The sequence below is a fragment of the Panthera pardus genome, unplaced genomic scaffold (assembly GCF_024362965.1).
Source record: "Panthera pardus isolate Hobbes unplaced genomic scaffold, ASM2436296v1 HiC_scaffold_22, whole genome shotgun sequence".
In the NCBI taxonomy this organism is placed as follows: Eukaryota; Metazoa; Chordata; class Mammalia; order Carnivora; family Felidae; genus Panthera; species Panthera pardus.
The window spans coordinates 80,801,941-80,827,777 of NW_026526788.1; the positions used below are offsets into that span (position 1 = coordinate 80,801,941).

Here is a 25,837-nt window from a genome sequence, read left to right on the forward strand (position 1 = left end):
CCCCACCGCCGCTCCCACCCCTCTTGGTGGTCGACCCCAGATGGCCCAGTACCTGCTCTTCTGACTTTTCCTGAAACCCCAGCCACAAGTATTTGACAGGGTTCCTCTTGGTCAGATGATGGTCTGTGCCAAGCGCCCGGGAGGGAACATTGTCCAAGTGCCGGAGACGAGGAGGGGTGCAGGCTGGGAATCGGACACCACACAATCTGGGCAGAGAGGCTGACCTCTCTGTGCGGGAGGACAGTGACCTTCCCCTTTGGGGGGCAGCCCTGGGAAGAAGGATGGGAGTTGTGACCGAGGGGCGTGGCCAAGCACAGAGGGCAGATTTATCCCATTTGAATATCACTCTGGGAAATACTCTCCAATTTTTCCTTTTCGTTTAAGAAAATTAGTTAATGTCACTGGTTAGGAAATTGTTTTTATCATAAAAAGGAGCTCTCAGGAATACCTTGGAGATGCCCCTTTTTTCTTTACCCATCAAGAGTTTGAGGGACGCCTGGGTGGCTCAATTGGTTGAGCATCCGACTTCGGCTCGGGTCATGATCCCACAGTTCATGGGTTCGAGCCCCGCGTCGGGCTCTGTGCTGATGGCTCGGAGCCTGGAGCCTGCTTCGGGTTCTGTGTCTCCCTCGCTCGCCGCCCCTCCCCCACTCACGCTCTGTCTCTGTCTCTCAAAAATAAATAAACGTTGGGGAAAAAAAAAAGATATCCTTAAAAAAAAAAGTTTGAGAAGCCTATGAAAAATCACCTGAAAATTATTATCAGACCGATCCAGATACGTCTGGACTTTGACGGTCTGAAACTTCTTCAGCAATGTGTGGAGGGGGCTCATTCATTTCCAAGGATCCTGGCCCTCATTCGTCCTTTCTCTGGCAAAAGCTCACTGGTTTCCCTTGATGCACGCACTCTCCCCACTTTCCATTCCCAGGGTTGGGGATGGCTCACCCCCAGGTTGGCTCAGGGAGTTAAACCAGAGCGTCATAACTACCACTGGCCACTGTGACTGCTTCAGGGATGGGCTTGGGACCCAGTTAGGGCCAATCAGCTGTGTTTTGGGGAACTCTGCTGAACTCAAAAGGCAGCCCTCACTCTCTTACCTGCCCTCTGAGGATGTAAGCCCGGAGCTGCCTGCTGCCTGCAGCCTCTCTGTGACCACAAAAATCAGCTGTGCATGAAAATAAAACCAACACAGAAGAAGGTGGAGGCCAGAGTAGAGACGGGGTGGACTCTGGTAGCATTAGTTAGACCCTGGATCCAGCCATGCCTGAAGCCACTCCTGGCCTTTTAAGTAGCATGAGACTACCTCCAACTTTTGCTTGTTTTTTTTTTTTTTTTTTTTTTTAAGCCAGTTGGAATTAGCTTTCCTGTTCTTCATTCACATTGGCCTTTATATTAACTTGAAGCCTTGAAGAAACACCTGGCCCTCAATAAACGGCCTTTGAACAAACAGATCCATCTTTTAGGCTCCAGAGAGAAGCAACGGTACATTTTGGACTTTCCCTTTCCACGTGTGTACGAGAGATTCTCCTTTCAAGCCTACTGGGTACCCAAAAGGGCAGGGTGTCTGCGAGCCCCACATGTGATCTTTGCCACTATGGCCTTGCGGGTGTCCAACCCCGTTCCCTCAGGAAGAGTACAGCTTTGCATAGAATGAGCCCAGAGGTACCGCGTGAGCATACCTCCCGCCTGGCCCGGTCCCAGAATCAAAGAACGTGAGACAGTCTCGAGAGTCTGATGGTGTTTCCACCGGCTGCTCGTTCACGGTCAGGCACGGGGCTGGCTCTCCTACAGGTCGCTGCATCTGCTTTCAAAGCCACCATTTCAGCCGGAGACTTTATCTCGATTTTCACACAAGGAAACTGGGGCTCAGAGAGGCCCGGTGACTTGTCCACTGTTGTACAGCTGGGTTCACTGCTCGGGCTGTTGTGTGCGAGGGCAGAAACATCTCGTGGCGGCCCCCGATCATCCGCCTTGAACTGGTCACCCCCCTTCGTCCCAGATGCCATCAGGTCTGACCCCATCCTGTCCTTCACCTCTGCTCACCTCTGTCTCCCCCAGGAGCCTGAGCTCTGGCTTTTGCATGAAGACTGGGCCCTGGCCCCACACAGCTCTTAAATCTCCTGACCCCCAGCCTCATTCTCTTTGCCCCTCGAACCTTCCCACTGTGCTCTTGGGACTCACGGTCCATCCCCAAGCTACCCTCCCCCTGACTCTCTCCTGAATATCCTTTCACCTCCCCGCCCCAGCTGAAACCTGGCTGGCACCACTTCCCCCAACAGCCTTTCAAGACAGACTCCACTGTTTGAAGTCCTTCCCTCGGGACCTCGGTGCCTCCAAGGTGAGCCATTGTCCTCGTTTCTGCATACCGTCACCTGCCACCGAGGTGCTTCGTCACCTCTACTGGTGCCCACCACGCCTGCTGGGCCCGCGCGTGTACGGCCGCCCCTGCCTCGTCAGTGACTTCCCCACGGCTTCCTCCGTCGTCACTCAGGAGCAGGGGCTTGGTCCTTTCGTGTAGCTGTGCCCCACGCCACCTCGGGGGAGCGAGACTCAGACACAGAGCACTTTCGGTGGAGAAGGCAATGGTCAGAAGTGTGCAGATGCTACAGTCACCAGCCTCTCCAAACCCCTGAAGACGTTTCTGGACGTCTCTGGACGTCTCTGGACTCTCGCACGTCTGCGGGTGCCGGCTCCGTCCAGGCCCCCGTCCAGGCCCCCGTCCAGGCCCCCGCCGCCCATCAGGATTACTGGGAAGGTATCTAGCTGAGCTCTGCTCTCGCATGTACCCCCTACAGCCTGTTTTCAGCGCGGTGGCCACACAGTGACCTGTGCAAACGGTAAGTCAGACCTCAGCACAAGGTTCCCGTGACACCCGTTATACAGAAGAGGGAGGCCAAGGCCCCTCCCGATCCCGCCCTTCCGTTCTTCCTCTGACTTCAGCGTCCGCTGCCTCCTTTTCCTGCTCCACTCCAGCCACACCGGCCCCCGACCTCGGGCATTTTCCGGCTTCGAGGGCTTCGCGCATACTGTTCCCTCTGGCAGCACTGTGCTTCCTGCAGGCGTCCGCACGGCTCACCCCTGGCGTCCTTCGGCGCTGGCACGGGGACGCGCTCAAGGAACGTTTGCCAAAGAACGAGTAACAGCAGAGCAGCAAATCCAACAACAGCAAGATAGCTCTGTTCTCGTATCAGATCGGCGGGTGTTTCTAAGCTCCATAGCGTTACTCGGACGGGATACCAAAAACGCTTTCTAAAAGCAATAGTGCGCAGAAGCGTGCGTGCGTGTATGCCCTCCATGGAGCGAACCAAAAAGAGACTCAAGTCTCTGCCTCCTGACTTGCGGAGACAGAAGGATCAGGGGACAGAGCAAGCCGGAGAGTGAACTGTGTGATGTGACTATTTTTATGAAGATAGACACACACACACACACACACACACACACACACACACACACACACGCGCGTGCGCAGGGCTTTGCATGCACAGGAGGAGGCCACAGCTGGCATTTTACCCAAGGGGGGGGAGGGGGAGGGGGGAGGGGGGAGGGTGAGCTTGTTTGTGCATATTGTCGGAGTCCAGTGATAAACACTGAGTACAGCAGGTATTTCAGGGATGGGGGAAGATGTCAGGAGAGACGGCGCTCGCCTCCGACGGCCAGAGTGGAAAGCGAGGCGGCCACGTGGAGGAACAGGGTGGCGGGACTGTCACAACAGCACTCGCTCCTCCGGGGCCTGCGCACGGAGGCACAGAGCGTCCGAGGCCCCCCCGTGCAGCGCAGCAGCGTTTGCAACCGAGAAAAGCTGGAAACCACCTCCATGCACATCGGGGAGCGGGCGAAGGGACGCGGCGAATTCAAGCGTGTTTGTCAAAGGAAGGAGCCAGCCCCACGTCAGCCGGGAAAGGATGGGTGTCAAACGAGCCAAACACAAAAACAAACTGCTGAGCGAGGCAGGATGCTCTCCGGCGACCTTCGTAAATTGTGCAGGTGGCCGGGGTCAAAAAGCGTGGGTGGCGGCTCGGAAGGACGCACGTTGCGCGTTAATGGAGGGCACGTGGGGGCGGGGACGGGACGGGAGGGAGAGAGGGGTGGGGTGGAAGGGGCCGCTCGGCTCTGGGCGCCTGACACGCGAGTGAGAGTAAGGGGCGGGCAGAGGGGACACCAGGGCGCGCGGCTGGCACCGGGTGCCCCACGCGGGGACAGGCACCTGCCAGCGTGCCCCTGGGTGCGCGCCGGGCCCCGGGTTCTGGGTCGCGCTGGAGAGCTCCTCACCGCTGCCAGTGTGGCCAGGAAGGCACAGGCCACCGCCGCCCTTTATTAGTCCAGGCGTGTTTGTTACATGTGTCCGGGTTAATGGGAGGCACCTTTTCTGAGAACGCGCCCATTTCCCGTTAACGTTCACTTAGGCTCTGTCTTCATCTGCGGCTAACACCCTGACAAGGGCCAGTGTGGTCACCACCTCCCTCAGATTTGTGGGAGCTTGACTGACGTGTGTGTGTGTGTGTGTGTGTGTGTGTGTGTGTGTGTGTGTGTGTGCAGGCTCCCACATGGGACTCCCAGAGACGTGGCGTTACGGCTGACGCAGGACACAGCCCTGGTCTCACGGAAGCAGGCACCCAGGCCGTCCTCTCTCTGTCCCCGAAGGCACCCCAGGGCCCAAGCAAAGCAGGGCTTGGGGGATTCAAGCTGTCGGTTCACAAAGGCAGTGAATAAACCCAGGAAAAAGGCCGAGGCAGCTGGAAATTTGTCAGACAGGCTGGTTTTGCCGGGGAGTGCACGAGAGCCAGCTGGTGGCCAATGAGTGTGGTCTGGAAGGATGAGCTGTATGGGCTCGTCCAGCCACAGAAGAGAACGGTGTCCTGACACGGGCCACAGCCTCATAGCAGAAGCCCCCACACCCCATGCCTGTATTCAGCTCACCTTGAACTCTGTTAAACTGGTTCCTCTGCTTTGTCTCTTAGTGACAGGAGGCCTGTGCCTGTGTACCAAGCAAGCAGCTGGAACGCCAATACCTGAGGTCCTACCTCTTCACACCGGGAATTACTGAGCACACGGGCCACATAAACGAAAGACAGTCACAAAATCCCAGGGTGGAGTAACTCCGCCGGTTCAGTGGCTCTCGACTGACCAGGCCCGTAGAACCTTCTAGAAAGAGTCTGTGGCGGCAGAGAAACTGAAGCCCCCGGGGCCCGCTGTGCTCTTGCGAGCTGTCAGGCGGGGCTTCTCTGCCTTTGCCATTTACTCTCGATGCTCGAGAAGAAGAGGTCGCAGTTGTGGGGCAGACCGGAGCCGCTTACCTGAGGCCAGAGCAAGTGCTGAGGCTGGCTGTGGAACCGGAGGATCCTTGCACGTGTCCGTGGTAGTAACAGTGACCCTGGAAGGAGGAGACAGGAGGCTCAGTCTCGGTGCCTTCTCGCCCGCTCACAACCGCCCCCAATCACCTTCACGCGTTGGCAGCTACAGGCATCTCTTTGGCATGAAATACTGAACCAGCGGTCTTAATATTTATTTATTTTCAATTCTATTTATTTTAGAGACAGCGAGCATGGGGGAGAGGGGTTGGGTGGGGGAGGGAGGGGGGGAGGGAGGGAGGGAGAGAGAGAGGGAGAGAGAGAGAGGGAGAGAGAGAGAATCCCAAGCAGGCTCAACACTCAGCACAGAGCCCGATGTGGGGCTCGATCCCGCAACCCTGGGATCACGATCCGGGCTGAAATCAAGAGTCGGACGCTCGACCAGTAAGTCACCCAGGTGCCCCTTAATATTTCATGCTAAACCCAGCGTGATCCAGCCAGGATCTCTGGCACGAGACGCCTGATTTACTTCAGGATGATCAGTGGGGTGTTAGCTGCGCCCCAGTCCTGCTTTTGTCTGACACCCTTCGGGAAAGCCCTGACGCGGGGTGCCTCACGAAATCCGGCGGCAGGACAAATCTCACAGGCCCCGCCATTTTTACCCCCCTGCAAATTGTCTTTCGTGGCCAGATGGGGAACCGCACGGGGTATTTAAGCACACTGCGAAATGTGATAAAATGAGGCCGAAGCCTAGGGCTTGTGAAAACACAAAAGCAGATGACAGAGGAGGTGGAGGGCCCCCCCCCACCGCACTGCCCAGGCGAGAGCTGGGAGCCTCTCTCAGCAGGAAAGACAAAATAGGAAGGTCTTCTCCATCCGTGACGAAAATCCCCGTGTGACATGCCTGCAGAACCCACGTCTCAAATAATGTCGCCGTTTGCAAAAAAGAGACCGCGGCACGGACGCTTCTTTACTGAGACGATATCCGTCCAGAATCAACAAGGCAAAGGTCATGTTGCAGCCTCAGCTAAGAGGCCGACGGGCAGGAAGTGCGGGGCATACTCAGCTGGCCTCATTCACGGCCTCCACATGCCAGCTGCGGGGCCTGGCAGCCAAGGGCAGCGTCGCGGGTGGAGGAGGAGAGGTGGGCTCGTGGGCTCCAGGCCGTCCCTGCTGAGCCCACCTGGGCACGCGGCCCCTCTCCTCATGGCAGGCGGCCCGCTCGCTTTCCCCCGGGCACAGTCTGGTGGCCAGCCGTCCTGCCCAACAAAACCCCAAATTCCCAAGACCACCTTGACTTTGCTAAGAAACAGGACCGCAGGGGTTTGAGCGGCCAATGACATCCAATAACACTTCTTCAAAGGGGTCAAGTTTATCTGTCACTGAGGAGAGGACAAAATTCTGAGACTATCTGAAAGGCAGTTCAAGACGGGAGATGACAAGGCCAGCCACTTGCTGTCTTGACTTTTGTTATTGATTCTAGAAGTTCTCCAAAATTTCAGGAGGTTCATACTTGGCCTACTATTATTAACTTACGATATCTTTTGTTGTAGGAAACAGAAGTCTCCAATTCTTACAACGTCAAATTTTCCATCTTTCTCTTTATGAAGTTTGCGTATTGCTTAAGGAGACTTTCCTCAAGGTCACGCAGACGTCCTTCTTTATCGTCTATTTCCGTGGTCTTATACTTGGCTCTTTAATCTATCTGGAATTTAGTTTTTGAGGGGTGTGAGGTGAGAATCTAACTTTCCCCCCTAAACTAAGACCCAGTGCTCCTCTCCCACCGTTTGCCCTTTTCTTAGGTTCTGAGCTGCTACCTGCTATCTACGGGATGCTCACACATGTTCGGAGCCCTGCTTTTGTGTGCCACGAGCCGCTCCACTTGTGACAAACCTCCACTTGTCCCTTCCTGTGCCAATACCACGCTGTTTTAGTTCCTATTGTTCCATCATACATTTTGATGTCAGGGAGAACGAGTTCTCTGTTTTTGAGTAAGATTAAATTCACATACCATAGAATTCACCTTTTAAAAGCATACGGTTAGTGTGTTAGCACATTCACAACGGGCAGTCACTTCCCCGGGGCCTCCCTTCCTGTCTCAGCTGCCGGCAACCACTGATCGACTTCCTGTCTCTACGGATTTGCTCACTCATTCGTTTTGTTGAAGTGGATTCATACGACACGTGGCCCTTTGTGCCTGGCCTTCTTTCGCTCAGCATGATGTTTTCAAGGCTCCCTTAGCTGGGGAAGAAATGGGTCATTTCTTTTTATGGCTGAATAACATCACATGGTATGGAAATGCCGGATTTTGCTTATCCATTCATCGGTCAATGGGTATTTGGGTTGTTTCCACTTTTAAGCGAGTGTGAATAGTGCTGCCATGAACATTTGTACACGATGTTCTGGGTGGACACACGCTTTTGGTTCTCTTGGGTACATGCTATGATCTATGATTTGCAGATATTTTCTCCCATTTTGTGGGCTGCCTTTTCATTTTCTCGAGCAGGTCTTTTTGATTTTTTTGATGAGGTCCGTTCTTCCCTTTGGTTGTTTACGTGTTCGCTGTCATACCTAAGAAACCATGGTCTGACCTAGGGTGCTGAAGGTTTCCACCTATGTTTTCTTTTATTGATTCTACAACTTTAGTTCTTACATTCACACCTTTGATCTGCTTTGTTTTTTTTTTTTAATTTTTTTTAAATGTTTATTGATTTTTGAGACAGAGAGAGACAGAGCATGAACGGGGGAGGGTCAGAGAGAAGGAGACACAGAATCCGAAGCAGGCTCCAGGTTCCGAGCCGTCAGCACAGAGCCCGACGCGGGGCTCGAACTCACGGACCGTGAGATCGTGACCTGAGCCAAAGTCGGACGCTTCACCGACTGAGCCACCCAGGCGCCCCTGATCCGTTTTGTTTTTTAAAGCCTATTTATTTACTTTGAGAGACAGCAAGGTGGGGAGGGGCAGAGAGAGAGAGAGGGAGGGGGAGAATCCTGAGCAAGCTCTGCACTGTCAGCATAGAGAGTGACGTGGGGATTGAATTTGCAAACTGTCAGATCGTGACCTGAGCCAGAGTCGAGAGTCAGATGCTTAACCAATCGAGCCCCCTCCAAGGCTCGGTTTTTTTTTTTTTTTTTTTTTTTTTTTTTTGTATATGGCTTGAAGTAGGAGCCCAATTTCCTTCTTCTGCATGTGGAGATCCAGGCGTCCCGGAACCATTTATTCAAGGGCTGTCTCGGCAACCTTGTTGAGGGCAGGTTTCCTTTGGTTCTGTTCTTCGCTTCGAATGTTTGTAGGATATTATTGCCTATTTTCTCTTCCAAGTGAATTTCAGAATCAAATTTTAAGCTCTGTAGTGATCCACTGAGATTATATTGTTAGTATATTAATAATGTGGTTAGGAATCCATCGAAATCCATGTTTCCTGTTCATGTACATGGTATGTTTCCATTAATAAAGCTGTTTTAATGTCCTTCAATCTAGTCCTAGATTTTCTTGCATATTGCTGTTGGAAAGTTTTCATTAGGCTTATTCCAAGGTAGTGGGTAGATACCACAAATGGGATCTTTTTTCTATTATGTCTTATACATCTTTCTGTAATGTCTTTGCATTATTTTTAGGTCAAGGAAATTTATTTTTAATAAATAAGTTTTTAATTTATTTTCCTTTAAAAATAAAGCAATCATTTTTATATGAAGGAAAACTTTAGTTTTTTTTTTTAATTGCCTTGTGTCAGATCATCTTACGAGCTTAGCTTACAGTTTGTATGAACCTGTAGCATATCTTGGATTTTTTAATGTTGTTGATGATATTGACTGCAAACAATGAAGGTTCTGTGGCTCTTTTTGGCCCCCAGACAATGTCGAGGGGTGGGGTGGCGAGGTGCCCAGGGGTGAAGGCAAGTGAGGGAGCTACTCACAGAGGGAAAGCACGTGCAAAGACAGGAGGCCACGGAGGAAGGGTTGGAAGTTCAGGGACAAGGGTTAGTTCTCTCTGGCTGGAAGATTCCAGGGCAGGAGCACAGCACTCAAGGCCATGGCGAGGCTGACCTCTCCAGTGTGCCCGTGGCTTGGGAAGGAATGCCCAGGGTTGGTGGTGGGGGGACACCTGCCCAGCCTGTCACATCAGGTACCCACCCAGACCTGCTGCCAGCTTGCCTCTTTATTTCCACATGAAATAACTTTTGAAAGGCTCCACGGTCCCCTCTCTCTAGATACCTGGACCTGTTACATGCGAAGGCATGAGAGCAATTCTGTAAACACGAGGGGTCTGTGTACCTGGATTATAATGCCCCAGGGCACCAGAGGGATCCCAGGGAAGGGATTTCAGTCCTGGGTGCCCAGCGTGCATGTCCGAGTGGAGAAGGCTCGGAAGACAGAAGGGCAGTAGATGACGTCCAGTTTAGGTGCCCGGGGCCCCCGGAATCTTCGTTTTTGTCTGTTACCCATCATCCATTACAGAACTTGCCTCGCTTTGGAGAATTGTGAAATGTTGCGTTGGCAGCTGAGTCTTAGTTAAACAGTGAAAAACCCAATAGTGACAATAATCTTAATTACTGACCTCAGAAATTTCAAACTCATTTGTTCTCAGTCTCCATTTATTTTGTAATAGAGTATTTATCAAACGTACTTTCAAATTAAACACCCAGAAACACAAGCTCATTAAAGCATGAGCTGAGAACAAATTAGTATAAAATTAATTTCCAGTTCACCAACGAGGTTGGAGTACCACTGACAGAAGAGGTAGGGGTGGATCCTCGCTCTCAGAAACTGATCCCCAAACAATCCCGTCTCTCAGTCACTACCAGAGTTAAGAGCTTATTTCTTGGCGCGAAAACTGGTTTCGATTTACCTTGGGACAGCGATCAAGCCTGCTGTTCACCACTGACTAATCTAAGAAGTAGTTACCTTCCTCGATTACCAGGCATAATTACTAGCACCCCAAGTTGCAGATTATCCAGGACAATTATAATACCATGAAGTCTTAATTTTTTTCAGCAGGTTCATTACATACTTCGACAAATGGGGTATCATTTTTATGATGCAGTCAGTCATGTGGATAGACTCACAGTTAAGAGAGACGTGCCCATCATACCACGTGCCACGTAATTGGCTGGGAATGTGATTACAAAGAGTAGGAGAGAGGTGGCCTCCTGCTCTCTGGGGGGTTTTGCCCTCAGTGGCCGAGGTTGGGGGGGAGCTGTGCCTGCTCAGGTATCTCCAGGGGACTGTTTGCCTCCATATCCAAATCCAAGGGCCATGTTGCCTCCCATCGACGGATGCTAAGAGACAGGAATCCGCCAGGCCTCGTGGACTCGCCAACACTTGGCCGGTTGGATGTGAGTGTGGCCACACCAGGGAGAGACCCAGCAGGCGTCCATCATGCCCAGGGAGGTCCTGGGTTCCTCCTGCAGCTACAGGATCCCAACGCTTCCCTTTGCAAACATCCCCAAAGCATCCCCTTTCAACAGCCTCAAGATTGTCAACTACTGTCTCCTTTTATCGCACTCTTGTCTATAAAGGCGTCGCTGAACAAGACATTGTCCCATTAGCACCTCGTCTCTGCCTGTTCTGCTGATCCAATGCATTCTCTTTCTACCAACAAAACATAACATAGAAAACAGTCCCAAACATGCATAACCACAAAATTACATCTTTTCCTTTACAAAACCTCTAACCATGTATTTTATATACTTATTACTTAACCTAATGCGTTTCCCCACTCCAGTAAAATAAATTTTCCTTCTGTTTAATCCTATCAATCAAACGTAATGGTGGGTAAGAGGAAGATCGAGTAAGAACCCTTGAGCTCGAAAATAGTAGCCCTCAACTCTCTGCCATATGGGAAGTGAAATCCAAATTCTGTTATCCAACTCTCAGTGGACCAGAAAGAAAGGAATTTTATCTGCTAAATTGCTAACAAAAATGGTCTGACCTTGTGATTAAAAAGGACTGTGAGCAGACAGTCTGTTAGGGAATATGCTGAGTGAAAATTATTTTCAATGCCTCTTTTCCTTGGGAATTTTATAGCATCCCCCCACCCCCACCCTGCACCATATGCAATGGGCCAAACTATCTTGATTTAGTGTTGGAATCACACAATGTTCTAGTCGTAAGGGAGCTTCAGGCCGTCTAAGGCCAGTCTTCCTCTTTTAGGCAGCCCCTTTCCCGAGCAGATGTGGAAACTGAGGCCCTGACTGGTTAAGTGACTGCCTCAGGCCACAGAGTCGGTCGGTGGCATGACAGGAACTGGAATATAGGCCTCTTAATTCCAGGCCAGATGGCTTCCCCCCATGTCCTGTTGCCATGAACATGTGCCCTCGTGAGTCTCTCTTTTGGAGAGAAAAACTACCACGTAAAGCCCAAATGTAGACGCACGGCCTTCTCAAGGTCAGCAGAGGCCACTGCAAAAGGCGTTCAGGGAATCCTAGGAAAGTGAAGTCATTTCCAAACCCGCAGACAGTCCTGCAGACGGAAGGGGTACGAGGAGTGTGTGTGTGTGTGTGTGTGTCCGAGTGGAAGCACGTGCACACGTGTGTATGTGTGTGGGCATACGTGTGTGCGCACGTGTGTGTGTCTGCGTGAGTCGTTGGCTCGCATTTCCGCATGGCCGTGGTCTGGGCTTTGCTCTCTCGTGTGGAACATCAGGCCCCCACATACCACACATTAGCTTGAGACTAAAACAAGGTGACAGCGCGTTCAAGCAAAGGAGAAAGTGATTTTGCAGCCCCGCGTGTCTCTCTGGCTGGGCTATGTTACGCTTAGCCTTGAGAGCGTGCGGGACGGGATCGCAGAGAAATAAGTCACCACACCCACACTCCCAGGGTTACCTCGGCTCTCAGCTCTAACAAGAACCACGTCTGGTTAAACGACTATAAAGGACGGACCTCAGGGGCCATTCACATTATTTTGCTGCGCTGGAATTCTGCATCAGAGAACAGCACATGCTTAAGAAATCATGTTCACGTTCCTCGGGACCTCCCAGCCAACTGGGCCTGGAAACAGCATGTCTGCAACAGAGAGAGCACGAGATGGCTCTTGAGTTGCAAGTCTGGGGATTTGAGACTTAAGAGGCTCAGTTTTTAATCTGCAAAATGGGAGTGACCCTTAACTGCTCAGGGTTTGGGGGGATCAAATACACATTACACAGGGAAGCAGTTTGAAATGGAAGGCACCGTGATAGAGCTCGACTATGAAAATACGTATTTGAAACCCATTAGGCCATTAACTCAATTTTCCACTGTGCTAAGCCCGAGCTCTGCGTATTTTTGCTGAACGAACGTATGTGAGAACAACAGACACGACGGACAGAAGGGGGCTGATTTTCCGCACGGGTTTCTAACTCTCAGCTCCAAATCCGCTTGTATGTTGTGTGGGACTTTACAGAACACATGAAAACGAGCAGAAGGGGCCTGGCGAGAGCCAGGGTGGGGAGACGGAGGGGCCGGTGGCCACTTTACAGGGACACACGCACCTTAAGATCTGTGCTCAGCACAGCACAGCACATCCCCCGCCCTTCCTGCCTGCAGCCCGCAGTTCACTTTCTCATCCCGCTATCACGATATAGAGGGACTTCCAAAGGGACATATGGTCCAGGGTGGTTACGAATTGTTGTGGATCGATCAAAACAGAGCAGTGGCTGCAGCTGGCTCGCTTTTCCAAAGGACTGTGTGCCAGGGTCAGTGTCTGTTTCATGTTCAGATTCACGGCCGGTTAAGCGCTACAGCTGGGATTTGAACCTGGGCAGTCTGCCTCCCTGGCTTGTGGTCCTAACCTTGCATATACCACCTCCAGCCAGAAGGCCTCGCTCAGAGCCTTCCCCTTCGGACAGCTTTAGCAAAGGAAAGTCACCCAAACCTGGGATTCCTCTGGGAACTCATTCCAGATTCCACATGGATTTGGCTCTTCCGTTGTTTGGCTCCTGAAGTATCCTTGCCATGAGCCCATCATGTCATCTGTGGTCAGACTCTGTGCTCCCTGAGGGCAGGGATTGTGTCCTCCTCCCTTCTATAAACTGCCACGAAGCACTGGACCTTTACTGATCTCGGTTCAGTCTGGGCTTTGAAGCGATGCACTTGGCCAATGCCCAGAGGGCTGTTGGGACCCGTCCTTCTCCCACATTCCAGGACTCTGGGCCAGCAGGACATCCTCTGCTCTCCCCCAGAAGCCTTTGCTGGGTGTCTCCTTGCAAATGAATGCTAGTCCATTCCCTAATCCACTTGCTACAGCTTTACAGACTGATTCCATTGCAACAGACGTCAGAGCCAGGAACGCATAACAGAGACCCTCCAACGTTCCAAGTGAATCAGAGGCAGTTGTATCACAGAGGCTGGGAGCTCAGATGCTAGGGTCAGACCACGTGGGCTTGGACCTTATTAGCCGTGGGCTTGGTCTAGTTACCGAACCCCTGTAGGTCTCAGATTCCTCATCTGGGTATAAAAATAGCCAAAATTGCTTTATTGTGAGGATCAAACCACAAAACACATGAAAAGCACTTTATACCATGCCTTGTGTATTGCTGTTGCTTCCTCAATGTTAGCTGGCATATCGGACACTCAACACACATTTGTTGTTGAGCAAGCATATGAATGAATGAATGAATGAATGAACTCACACATGCAGAAGAGGAAGGTATGTCACCATTGATGAATGTGAATACTGGTCTAAGAAGTTTGGCCTTGATTGAAGGAGGATTGGGGAAGCTATTGGCGATTTAGGGTCAAAGTAAGTGCAACAGGGAATGGTATACAGAGAAAGATATTCTAGAAGGACTGATGAGGCAGGAAGAGGGGCCGGATTGAACCTAGGTGAGGCTGGGAGTGAGGGGAAAATGTCAGGTGGCTCTGGCGTCTTCCGGCTGGGCAGAAGGCAGGACCTACACTGGAAGAGCAGGAATGTCCGTGGACAGGGAAAGGGTGATAGATGCAGTGGGGCAGGGTCACCATGGGATGTGGGCAGCACCTCCATCGGTGGGAGAACAGAGCAGCCCTCTGGGAGACAGGCAAGTCGGGAAGAGTGGATGGATGGGATGAGTATAGAGTTCAGCGAAAGCAGGGAAATTAAATCCATTTCAAAGCGTTTCTTGAGAGCCCGATAACGAGCCTTGCTCACACCTGCTACACTTACGGGATGTGAATGACCTGGGACTTCCCTCCTACATCCAGAATCATCTCTTCATACATGTCTGCTGGCCTCTGTCATGGAATGAGGTTGACTCCTGACATGCTTAGTCCAAGCCAGAGATTCTACCCCTTTTTGAGAGGAAACATTTGCCATGGAAGTGGATGGGACGTCACCCAAATGATCCTTCTGACCAAAATATTGGATTCCACACCTATCTGATGCCCAGCCTCAGTTAACACTGACTGGTCTCCCGTTGGCATCTGCCAAGCAAAAGTTTTCATAAGTTTTTCCAATGAGAAACACATACAACAAATGGAATCTTTCTGGGTATGGCTCACGAGTATAAGGTCAGACATTTTCCCTTCTCCGTCTCCATGGTCCCGGCCCCAGCAGCCATCTCCTCTCCTCTGGGCTTTAGGCTTTTCCACAAGAACAGCTGCCTGATCTTGCTGGATCCCTGCTCCTGCTTTCTCTGAGGACCTCTTCATGTTGCGGCCAGTGGGTCTCTCAAAGCCTGCACTGGTCATGACACCCCCAGGGTTGAGATCTCTTATGGCTTCCCAATGTTCCTCCATGACAAACAAATATATCACCGTGGCCTCCAAGGCCTCCACAGTCTGGCCCCTGTCGCTTTCTAAACACTTCCCCGCCTGTAAGTAAAGCTCAGCATCACACTGGAATATCCTTCCCTCTCCGGTCCCCCCCTGGTTCGTCCCTCCTCAACCTTCAGATCTCAGTTCACACGCTCCTTCCTCCATGAAGACTTCCATGATCGCTTAAGACCAGATGGAGACCCTCAGCCTTCCCTTCAGCACACTTAGGGAAGATGTCGATTAGGTTTGATATGCTTAGAAAAATATCAGTCTCCTCCCTCCAGCCCCACGTGGGTCCCCTTGTCTATTCTGAACCGTTGCTGTACCCTCGGTGGTGGTCATAGTGCCTGGCCCAGTGGGGGTGCTCGGTTAGCACACGTGCAGCAGCTGGGTGCATTTCTACGGAACATTCAGGAGGCTTCTGCAGGGCTATTCTGGCCTTTCCCAGAGTCTTCTGGGACGCAAGGGCACAAATGTCGTGTGCACAGTCCCTCACAGCCCTTATTAAAAGTAACAATATAAAACATAATCTTCCCTCAGATGTGGTCAACAAAGGATAAAGCCACAAATATTTCATCCCGTCAGGGCTATAGAGAGATAAAAGACGAGCGATTAATTCCAAAATTAAAATCAGCCCCTACTCTGCCTGTCAACCAGCTTACACCGATGGTTGAGAGATGAAATCTAAAAAAAAAAAAAAAAAAGACGGTACCATGGCCAAGAGTGGTTCTTATTTTATGTATAATCTTAAATTTAGGTAAATTCATTGTGTGCTGACTTTAGGGGATAAGAAGATGAGTCTGCACATTTCTTTTTTTTGTTTTGCAGCCTGATTAAAAAACAAAACAAAACAAAAAAACCCCAAAGCTGTGTCTGTCTCCTCACCATGAAAGACAAGACAAGGTCACGGACTCTCCTAAAGGGGTTTCTGCTGGAATGACCAGCTGTCTGGGGCTGTGGGTTCTCTTTAGTGGCTAAGACTGTTCACTCCTTATCTCTACAGTGACGTGGCTGGAGGCTCAGGATGGGATCAAAGGAATGGGAGACAGGAGATGCTCGATTGTAAGACAGGCCCTTCTTTTTCTTTTCAAAAAAATTTTTTTTAACATTTATTCATTTTTGAGAGACAGAGTACAAGCGGGGGTTGGGGCAGAGAGAGAGGGAGACACAGAATCCGAAGCAGGCTCCGGGCTCCGAGCTGTCAGCACAGAGCCCGACGAGGGGCTCGAACTCACAAACCACAAGATCATGACCTGAGCCGGAGTCGGACACCCAACCGACTGAGCCACCCAGAAGCCCCAAGTCCTTCTTTGTCTAACTGTAAAAGCAATACTTGCTTGTTGTTTCTGGAAGTCTGGGGTGGGGGTGGGGGTTTGCCAATTGACCTCTGGTTGTGAGATCCAAAGAATCAGATGAAGATCAAAATATACTTCCGGCTTATTTACCTTCAACAAAAGGGGCTTCTGGTATATTCTGTTAGAGGATACTGCTTAGGTCTAGGTAGAACTGAGGCATATTGTGCGATTTCCAACGTTCATCCCTACCACTCTGTCCTTGCTGGCCAAGCCTTGGGGCCCATCCGGAGGAGGGTCTGGGTTGCACAATACTGTTGCTGAGAACACTCCATGGAGGAGGGGGCAAGCCTCAGCCACCATGAGGGACTAAGGGAAGACAGCAAGACGAGTCTCATGGCCCTTCCAAGCACGGGCTCCCCTGCTCCCCAGTGAGCAGAGACCAGGGTTCTCAGGCCTGCTTGCTTCTACTGCCCTTTCCTTAAAAAGAGACTTCCAGGGGGGCTCAGTCAGTTAAGCGTCTGACTCTCGATTTCAGCTCAGGTCACGATCTCATGAATTGTGGGTTCGAGCCCCGTGTTAGGCTCTGTGCTGATAATGCAGAGCCTGCTTGGGATTCTCTCTCTGCTCCTCTCCCTAAGACCCTCTCCCTCCCACCCTTTCTCTTTCTCAAAATAATAATAAAAAAGGACACTTCCATGCAGAGGAGTGAGGGGTGGGTAGAGGGATGGGGCAGACATTTGCCCATCTATACAGTGACCTTGTAGACAAATGAGAAGAAAAATACAATCCCTCCCCCATATACACACAACAATCACAGAAAACAGAAAAATGCACTTTCCCCCTAGAGAGACGACTACTGTTAGCATTCTGATACACCACCATCCAGCTAGTCTCTAAAATGCCTACATTCCAAGCTTTCTGCTCCCACCCTCCGAGTCCCTAACCAACCCGGCAGCTGTCAGGCCCTCGTTCTTGTTGTTGTTTTTAAATGTTTATTTATTTTTAAGAGACAGAAACAGATCACAAGTGGGGGAGGGACAGAGAGAGAAGGAGATACAGAATCCAAAGCAGGCTCCAGGCTCTGAGCTGTCGGCACAGAGCCCGATGCAGGGCTCGAACTCACAAAGCGCAAGATCATGACCTGAGCCGAGGTCGGACGCTTAACCGACTGAGCCACCCAGGTGCTCCTGTCAGGCCCTTGTTTACCTAGTCCTGTATCTCTCCTTCTCTAAGCATATTTGCCTTCTCAAATGAGAAGAAAGGGCAAAAAACTGCCTAAGAATAGGAAAATTAGGAAGAGATTGAAACTAAAACCACCAAACTGGTAAAATAATGTTGGAAGCATATCTCACACACTCTGGGTGTGTCCATGTTAGCTGAGTACCGCTCGCCCTCATACATGACGGATGTGTGGAGAACTCAAGCCTGTTGCCACGGTATTTCTAAGCTCTCTTCTTCCTGCTTCTGTCTGGAACAGCAATTACACCGTGGGGATTGCCTCAGAGATAACTACAAAAGCATATTTTAAATGAGAGCATCCCAGGAGAAAAAAGAGAGAGAAAAAAAGAGAAAGTCAAGTGTGAAGTTATGACACTAATTATTACTTATATCTGAGGTCAATCCTCAGGTCTTCTTCATTTTTGACCTCCAGCTTTCTCCTGGACTCCAGATTCATGAACACCTTTACTTGGCTGTCCCACGGCCAACTCAACAGGGACAAACCCATCCTCATTGGCCCCTATGCCTTCCCAAGCCAACAACTGCTCCTTAATGGTGCCAGAGAAAATACATGGTCCAGTGGAGAGCCCAAGCAGAAGGGAGCAAGCCCTGTTGGTGACACCTCCCTTGTTCACTGTCACCGGATCTTGCCTCTTCAGGCTTTCTTGCCTTGAACCAGCTCCATCCATCTGTCGGCGAAACCTTCATCAACCACCTTAGGCCCCTAACAGACTTTCTTGCCTTCGGTCTGCCAGTAATTCTGCCAGTCTTTCTTCCATTCAGCCATCAGAGAGCCTTTCTAAAGCACAGAACCGAACAATGCCATTTCCCTATATGAAAACTTCCCATAGCTTCCAATCTTCAGTAAGATAGAGTCAAACCTCTTTAGTACCAAAGGGTTTCATCCAACCTTTCTCTTCTATACTCGTTCTCAGAGAGTTAGATATCATTTCTTTAGTGAAATCGTCTCCAACGAGTTAAAACTAACCATGGCCTTGCCGAGGCTCCAGTGGTATTTTGTACATACCTCCTACGGTAGCAATTATATTAAAGCATAAGTATTTTCACATCTTGTAAACACCCTACCTTTTGAGTAGAATTTATATGCCAAAGAGTATATTTTATTCAACCTATATCCTCATACCCTAACAGTTTCTGCACACAGAAGGTGGTTAATAAATGTTTGCTGAGTGAATGAATAAATGAATGAATGAATCGTTTTTGGAAAGTCTGGTCTATGTAAGATGATGTGTGAAGCTCTACGGGGTTAGAAAGGAGATACAAGAAACATTCCCCACCCACGAGAGCTCTTATAATCTACATAATAAATACCATGGATTATATTTGAAGAAATAATATCAATCATAATGATATTTTTCATCTGAAGATAATAATACATAAAACTGTATTATTAGATATACTGATATTGAACTATCTTTGCATTTCTCGGATAAGTACCATTTGGTCATAAAGTATTTTCAAAAATATGTGCTGGACATGATTTGTAAATATTTTACTTAGGATTTTTGCCACTATGTTCATAATTGAAGCTAGTCTATAATATTCATGTTGTGGATGCTCTCTTTCTGATTTTCGTAGTTACTCTCTTTTCCCTTAAATTTTTTTTTTAATTCTTAGTAACTATTTGTTCTTTATAGGTTTGGTAAAAGTTACCTGATAAAATGTTTGGGCTTGATATTATTTTGGGGGGTGGGAAGATTTAAAAATCATTTTTCTCGTTTAGAGGGCCAGTGAGCAGGGGAGAGAGAAAAAGGGAGATGGGGAGAAAATCCCAAGCAGTCCCTATGTTCAGTGTGGAGCCCAATGTGGGGTTCGATCCCACAACCCTGGGATCAAGACCTGAGCTGAAATCAAGAGTCAGATGCTCAACTGACTGAGCCGCCCAGGCACCCCCAGAATTTACATTTTTAAGAAATGGTTAGTATTGTGAATAACATTCTTGTGATTCTCAAAATGTCTGTACGGCAATAGTTACATCCTTCCTTGTGTTGTTAATACCGTTGCTTGGGAATTCTTCTTTCTTCTTGATTAGATTTGGGTTTTGTTCGTTTTATTAATATTTTCAAAGAACCACCTTTTGGCTTAAATGGTTCTCTCCATCCTTTTGGCCTTCCTTCTCATTAATTTCTGCTCATCTATTAAAATCTTCATTTCTGAGAGAGGTATATTTAAATCTCCCTCTCTGGTTGTGAATTTGTCAGTTTATTGTAATTGTTTTGATTATTGCTTCACATGTTTTGAGGCTATTTTATTGGTATATGTAGTTTCACAAGTATTTTACCATCCTTTTGAATGGCTCCTTTTATCATTAAGCAATCAGTTCCTTTATCCATAAGAATGTCTTTTTTTGGCCTTACGATCTAGGTTGCCTGATGTTACTGCTACGACAGTAGCTTTCTTTGGGTTAATATCTGTCTACTATATATTTTCCATTCCTTTCAGAACCATGTTGTATTTTGAGTGTGAATCTTGTAAAAATTATGTAGCTGGATTTCATTTTAAGTTCTAAGCAGATAATCTGTTTTTACTTTAACAAACAGATTCAGTCTATTTACATATAATTAGAGTAATATGTTGACTCATTTTTAGCTAATTATTTTGTGTTTTATATTTACTCTGCTTTTCAAATCCTTTTCCTTCTTTCCTGCCCTCCACTGAGCTGATATACTATTTTTGTGACCATCTATTGTTTGGAATTATACATTCTGCTTTCCTATTCTTTTAGCGGTTATACTTAAATTAGCAAGATACATATTTATCAAAATCTCAAGTTGATCAGTGTCTCTATTATTCGCCAGTACAATACAAATTCTTAAACTGTTCTAAATGTTTGCTCATCTTGTCTTAAAACATCCAAATTTCGTCATTATTGTTGTAATTATTATCTTAAATAGCTTACTTAGATTTACTCACACGCAGTGGTTTTGTTTCCTATTGCCTCTAACGGCCTATCCTTGGCTCTCGTGTTCTATTTCTTTCTTACTGCAATATTCTTTGTTAGTTTTTCCTTGGTAGATATTCCTTGTGAGAATCTGAGAGCAGCGCATTCTCTTTTTTTGTGTGCAAATGTATTTTCCTATGATTTTTGTAATTTTCCCGTGGCTCTCTGAATTCTAATTTTGTAGTTGCTAACGAGAAGTCTGTTGTCGGTGCAATTGTCATTTTGCACAAGTGTCTCTTTTCTCTCAGGTGGTGTTACGATTTCATGTTTAGGGGTCTGCCGTTTTACTACAAGCCATCCTGGAGTGAGTCTGCTTTTTGTTCTTCCTACTTGGGGTGCATATCTTTCTCCAGTTCCAGAACATTCTCATCACACCATTTAAACATTGCTTCTTTCCTATTTTCTTTCTTTCTTTCTTTCTTTCTTTCTTTCTTTCTTTCTTTCTTTCTTTCTTTCTTTCTTTCTTTCTCTATTTTCACTCTGGAATTTCTATCAGGCCTATTCTGTTCTCTTTAAAAAATTTCAATTTCCCCTAATTTTTGTATTGCCTTGCATTCCCTGAGGTGCTGATTCTCTTGTTCCCCTTGTCCACTGACACTCACTCACCATGGCTTTTCTCACTGTGTGTTTTGCAATTTTGATTTGGGGCTCATTGCTAATATTTTTATTATTCTTTGTTTTTGGCATGGGCGTCTCATGTGATCGCAGCTGTAGACATATCTCTATTTCTACTATTTTGGCTTGGCTTCAGCTTGGGCCCAGGGGATCCAGGATTACTGATTTGGGACCAGTTTGGATGTTAATGTATTGACCGGGAATTGCATTTCTATGTAGGCGTCAGACATATAAACACCAGTCCACTCCATTGCAAACATACGCTTATAAGGCTAGCTGGGCTCTCAATTCTCTTTTTCAATTCAATTCTCTTTTTCAATTCAATTCAATTCAATTCTCTTTTTCAATTCTCTTCAATCCAGGATACCCTGAGACAGTTCTTTCTGTTGTCCCTTCTCCAGACTAGACATTCTTGTTCTTTCCCACAGAGGAAGCCACTTCCTGGGGGCCCAGCTTTTGCAAAACCTCTCAGTTGTAGACACCCACTTCTCTTGTCCCCGGTCCCAAGCACCAGTCCCTCTCTCTGGATCTGAGTAGCCCTTTGAGGTCCCATGACCCCAACTCACCAGTCTACTGCTCTGAGCCTATACCCCTTCTTTGTCTTTGCCTCTTGGGGATTTCTTGGACTCTCTTCTAAACTTGACGAGGTAGTAACACAAGTTCATACATGGTTATATTATATCCAGGACTCCTATGCGCTTTCTGCAGGCTGGAAGGTCAGTGTCGGGTCATTCTACCAAATCGCTGGGGGTCTCAAGGCATCAGTTTGTAAGTGCCACATGCACACAAGAGATAAAGAAAGGGGGAAACCTGGCAGGTCGACAACGGCTGCTTGACGACACTTCAACTGCAAATGTAAAGTCTTCCTCTAAGCTAATTCTTGTTAAAACAGATATCCACAGCTTTTTGGAAAAAAAAAAAAAAAAAACTAGCTTTCCCAGTCCTCAGAGGGCAGCAACTCTTTTTAAATGCCAATGTTCACGCGGGCTGAGCACACAGAAAACACAGCAAACACTTGTTAAAGGAACAAATAAATTTAGCATCTTTTCCAAGATACACATAAAACTTCGAATACCGGGAAAGCTAAAAGTGATAAACGTCATATGATGGTAACCACCATAATATAGGATCATAAGTGTTTATGGTGGATTTATCATTCATATAGATAAATGGCTTATACATTTACTTCTGGTGGACACACCTATAATAGGTAGGTTACATTTATAATAGGCAGGATACATTTATAGGTTAAGCAGAGTCAGTTTTACTTCGAATTGTTTTTAAGGGACTTAAAGTATAACACAGCTAAATTCAGCCCAGGGACAATTGCTTTCCAAGCCATCTTGAAACGTGGCTAGGTTTTCTAGAAAGGATTTGCCCAACCGAGCATCCCCTAGTGATTGGAAGGTGGTTTCGAGGTCGGCCACATCTCCAAGGACTATCCTGGCACAAAGCTGGCCAAGGCCAAGTTCTCCTGGAGTTATAATGGAATGCCTAAAGCCTAAGTGATGCATAGGTGCCTTATGGTCCCTAAGTGTAGCCTCTGGGCATGTGGCTTCACTTAGGATAAAACAGCCACAAAGTTTAAGCGCAGACTTGACGGCGTGCGTGGTGTTGTGGTGGCCTTGCCGCCGGACTTACCGTGTAATTTCGAGTGAGGGAGACATCGGTGCCATCCAGCAGATAATGGGTTTCTGTGAAGCTGTTAGCGATGAGGCCTCTGTGGAAGAAGAAAGACAAACGAGATAAAAGGATGAGTGGAGAAGCGTACGGATATGTTGCGAACAAGGCAGCCAGCAGCTGACCTGCCCTTATGTGACAGGTGACCCCGTGAGGCTCCCAAAGGACCTTCCACCTATTCGGGAAGGAGTCAGGAGGAGACCCAGACAGGCAGGACTCAGACACGTGGGCCTTGAACAACAGCTCCCACGGTACACGTGGAGCCCTCACCCATCCCCCCTCACCTCCTTCTTCTAGCACACTCCAGGCGTGTGCGCCCAGGGACCCAGGCCCCCACGTGCACATGCATGTGGGGACACACACACAGGCACACGCTCTTCTACGGGGAACGAGTCCTACACGGAGCCTGCGTTGTATCTGCCTGGGCAATGTGTCGTTGACTTTATTTTATTTTATTATTATTTTTTAAACTCAATTTAATGACATTTAGTTATTTATTTTGAGGGAGAGAAGGAGAGTGGGCAGGGGCATGGGGGAGGGGCAGAGGGAGAGAGACAGTGAGAATCGCCAGCAGGCTTCACGCCCAGCGAGGAGGCCGAGGGGGGCCTCATCCTCACAACTGTGAGATCACGACCGCAGCCAGATCAAGAGTCAGATGCTTGGGGCACCTGGGTGGCTGAGTTGGCTGAGCGTCCAATGTTTGATTTCGGCTCAGGTCATGATCCCGGGGATGTGGGATCGAGCCCCGTGTTGGGCCCCTGCACTGAGCATGGAGCCTGCTTGAGATTCTCTCCCTCCCTCCCTCCCTCCATCTCTCTCTCCCCCTCTCCCTCTGCCCCTGTCCCCCCCCCAACCCCCAACTCACATACACACTCTGTCTCCCTCAAATAAAAAAGAGTCAGACGCTTAACCGACTGAGCCACCCAGGTATCCCAGAGTTGCTGTAAATACTGGACTTCGCAGGGGGTGGCAGTGACTGGCAGTGGCTGTCTCCTCCTGCCCAGCCTCCAGAGAATGAGCCTCATGCCATCGGCTGGGGGTGGCCCCGTCTCCAGTCCAGAGATGAAGCAGGGACCCCAGCCGGCCAACCACAACTCTCCCCTATGGCACGCTGTGAGCTGGGGCTTCCGGGGAAGAAGTCTTGCCTCTCTGTTCTCAAAGCTCCAAGAACATGCTCACGGGGGTTCCCTCAGCCTGGTGCCTTGCTTTAGAGGACGCTGCCCAGACACAGCCACCACTCAGCCCCGACAAAGGGGACAAAGGGGGAGACTTTCCACATGTGCTGGGGACCCACTCTGCCTCTCCCCTTCCTCAATAGCCCCCTCTCCTTTACTTCAGTTGGCGTGAGTTAGGATTTGCATCCAGGGTGCTGACAAATGGATAGAGTCGAAACGGAAGTGGGAGGTTATTGATGTAACAGGCGAGGAATACTTTCCTCATAATCGATTTCTTTAGCTCCTCTCCCAGCCAAGTCCAGAACTGAAAGCAATTTCCCCGTTTTACATGGACTTCAATATATTTCGGAAACGCCTGGCTTAAATCAGTTAGACCCTCACGGAGGTCTGACTTGTGCTCTCCTCACCAGCGACGGTGGAAGAAGATTGTGCCAAAACATAAAACAGATGATCTCTCACACTCACTGATTAAGGTACCAGGATCCTCCCGCCCCGCCCCACCCCTCCCTCTGCTCAGGAATACACAGATCATGCTGGAGGGGGCCAGCCTCCGGGTTGCTTTTGGTCTCGAATCCCCATCCTCTACGTGTCCCTCCTGTGAGCTTTCCCAGGGTCCTCTGGGCAGGTTCACCCAGGTTCGCCCTGCCGGGATGGGCAAGGGCAAGGCAGGGAGGTGTGGGAGGCAGGCGGCCTTGACGGGGGCAGCTGCAGGGGAGGCCGAGGGGATGGGGACAGAAATGGTCAGTGCGTCTTTCCAGACGGTGGCTCTAAAGGGAAGCAGAGAGATGGGAGGTGAAATCATGAGGCAGGGGCTGGAGGAAGTGGAGGGGCTGGAGGAAAATGGGGCAGAGAGGGGGTGAGACAACGCGGTGGGGGAAGCAGGCAGAAGGACTCACAGAGCAGGGGAATGGGGAGGAGGAGTGGGAGCCCTGGCTACACGAGGAAGGGCCTGGAACAGCCTCAGTGCTCCTGGGGAGAGAGGGCTTGGTCAGCTTCGAGATCACAGAGGAGAAGATTTAATACAATTCAAGTTAGATTGTTATTACTTATATTATTTACTGTTCATTCATAATTTTATTACTTTGCTTATATTTTGTTAACACTTTAGTAGTTCTGTGCTTAACGGTGCTGGATCCTTATATTTTTTAATGTTTATTTATTCATGAGAAAATGCAAGTGGGGGGAGGGGCAGAGAGAGGAGAGACACACAGGATCCGAAGCGGACTCCAGGCTCTGAGCTGTCAGCACAGAGCCGGACGCAGGGCTCAAACTCATGAACTGTGAGATCATGACCTGGGACGCTCAACCGACTGAGCCACCCAGGCGCCCCATGGATCCTTATTTTGAATGAACCTAATACTAAGAGGAGTAACACACATAGGAATTTGTAGAAATATAATTTGTAACACAAAGTGTAGAGATATAATTTGTACCACAAAGAGATAATACTTTAAGGCTTTCTAACTGAAAGCTAGTTTAGATGGATGTCCAAGGAGGAGACTTGCTTCATGTATGGGGGACATGGGAAATCCACCAGGAAAGCCAGGAATTGGACAATGAACTTTTGGTAGAGGACAGTCAGTAAACTTGTGGACAAGAGGAATAACAGATGGACGAGTGGATGGATGGATGGATGGATGAAGGACTGAATTTCGGGCGAATGCTGTAGGCATATTCTTTTTGTCTAGGACTGTCCCCTCTCAGCTTGGGTAACCCGTGCCCCATGTCTTTCCCAGGGACCACGACTTGTTGAGAAGCCATGGCTGAAACTGAGGGTGTGCTCACTTGAGGCTTTCTCAGACGTGTGTCTAATTCATTTTTATTTTTTTAAATGTTTATTTATTTTTGACAGAGAGAGAGAGACAGAGAGAGAGAGAGAGAGACAGAGCAG

The 25,837-nt window shown here is 49.0% G+C and overlaps 1 protein-coding gene across 4 annotated transcripts in view; it reads right to left on the reverse strand.

Moving 5' to 3' along the window:
* The window catches only part of ADAM12 (ADAM metallopeptidase domain 12), a 351,592-nt gene that overhangs the window by 116,146 nt on the left and 209,609 nt on the right, over window positions 1–25,837 (reverse strand). For all 4 annotated transcript variants that reach the window (XR_008424981.1, XM_053910018.1, XM_053910016.1 and 1 more), the window contains exons 4-5: window positions 22,733–22,811; window positions 5,295–5,371 (exon numbers count right to left, since the gene is read on the reverse strand). Coding sequence is in view for 3 of the 4 variants with exons in the window: in XM_053910018.1 (XP_053765993.1) it covers window positions 5,295–5,371; window positions 22,733–22,811 (156 nt within the window). In the remaining variant the exon portion in view is untranslated. The remainder of the gene's footprint in view (window positions 1–5,294; window positions 5,372–22,732; window positions 22,812–25,837) is intronic.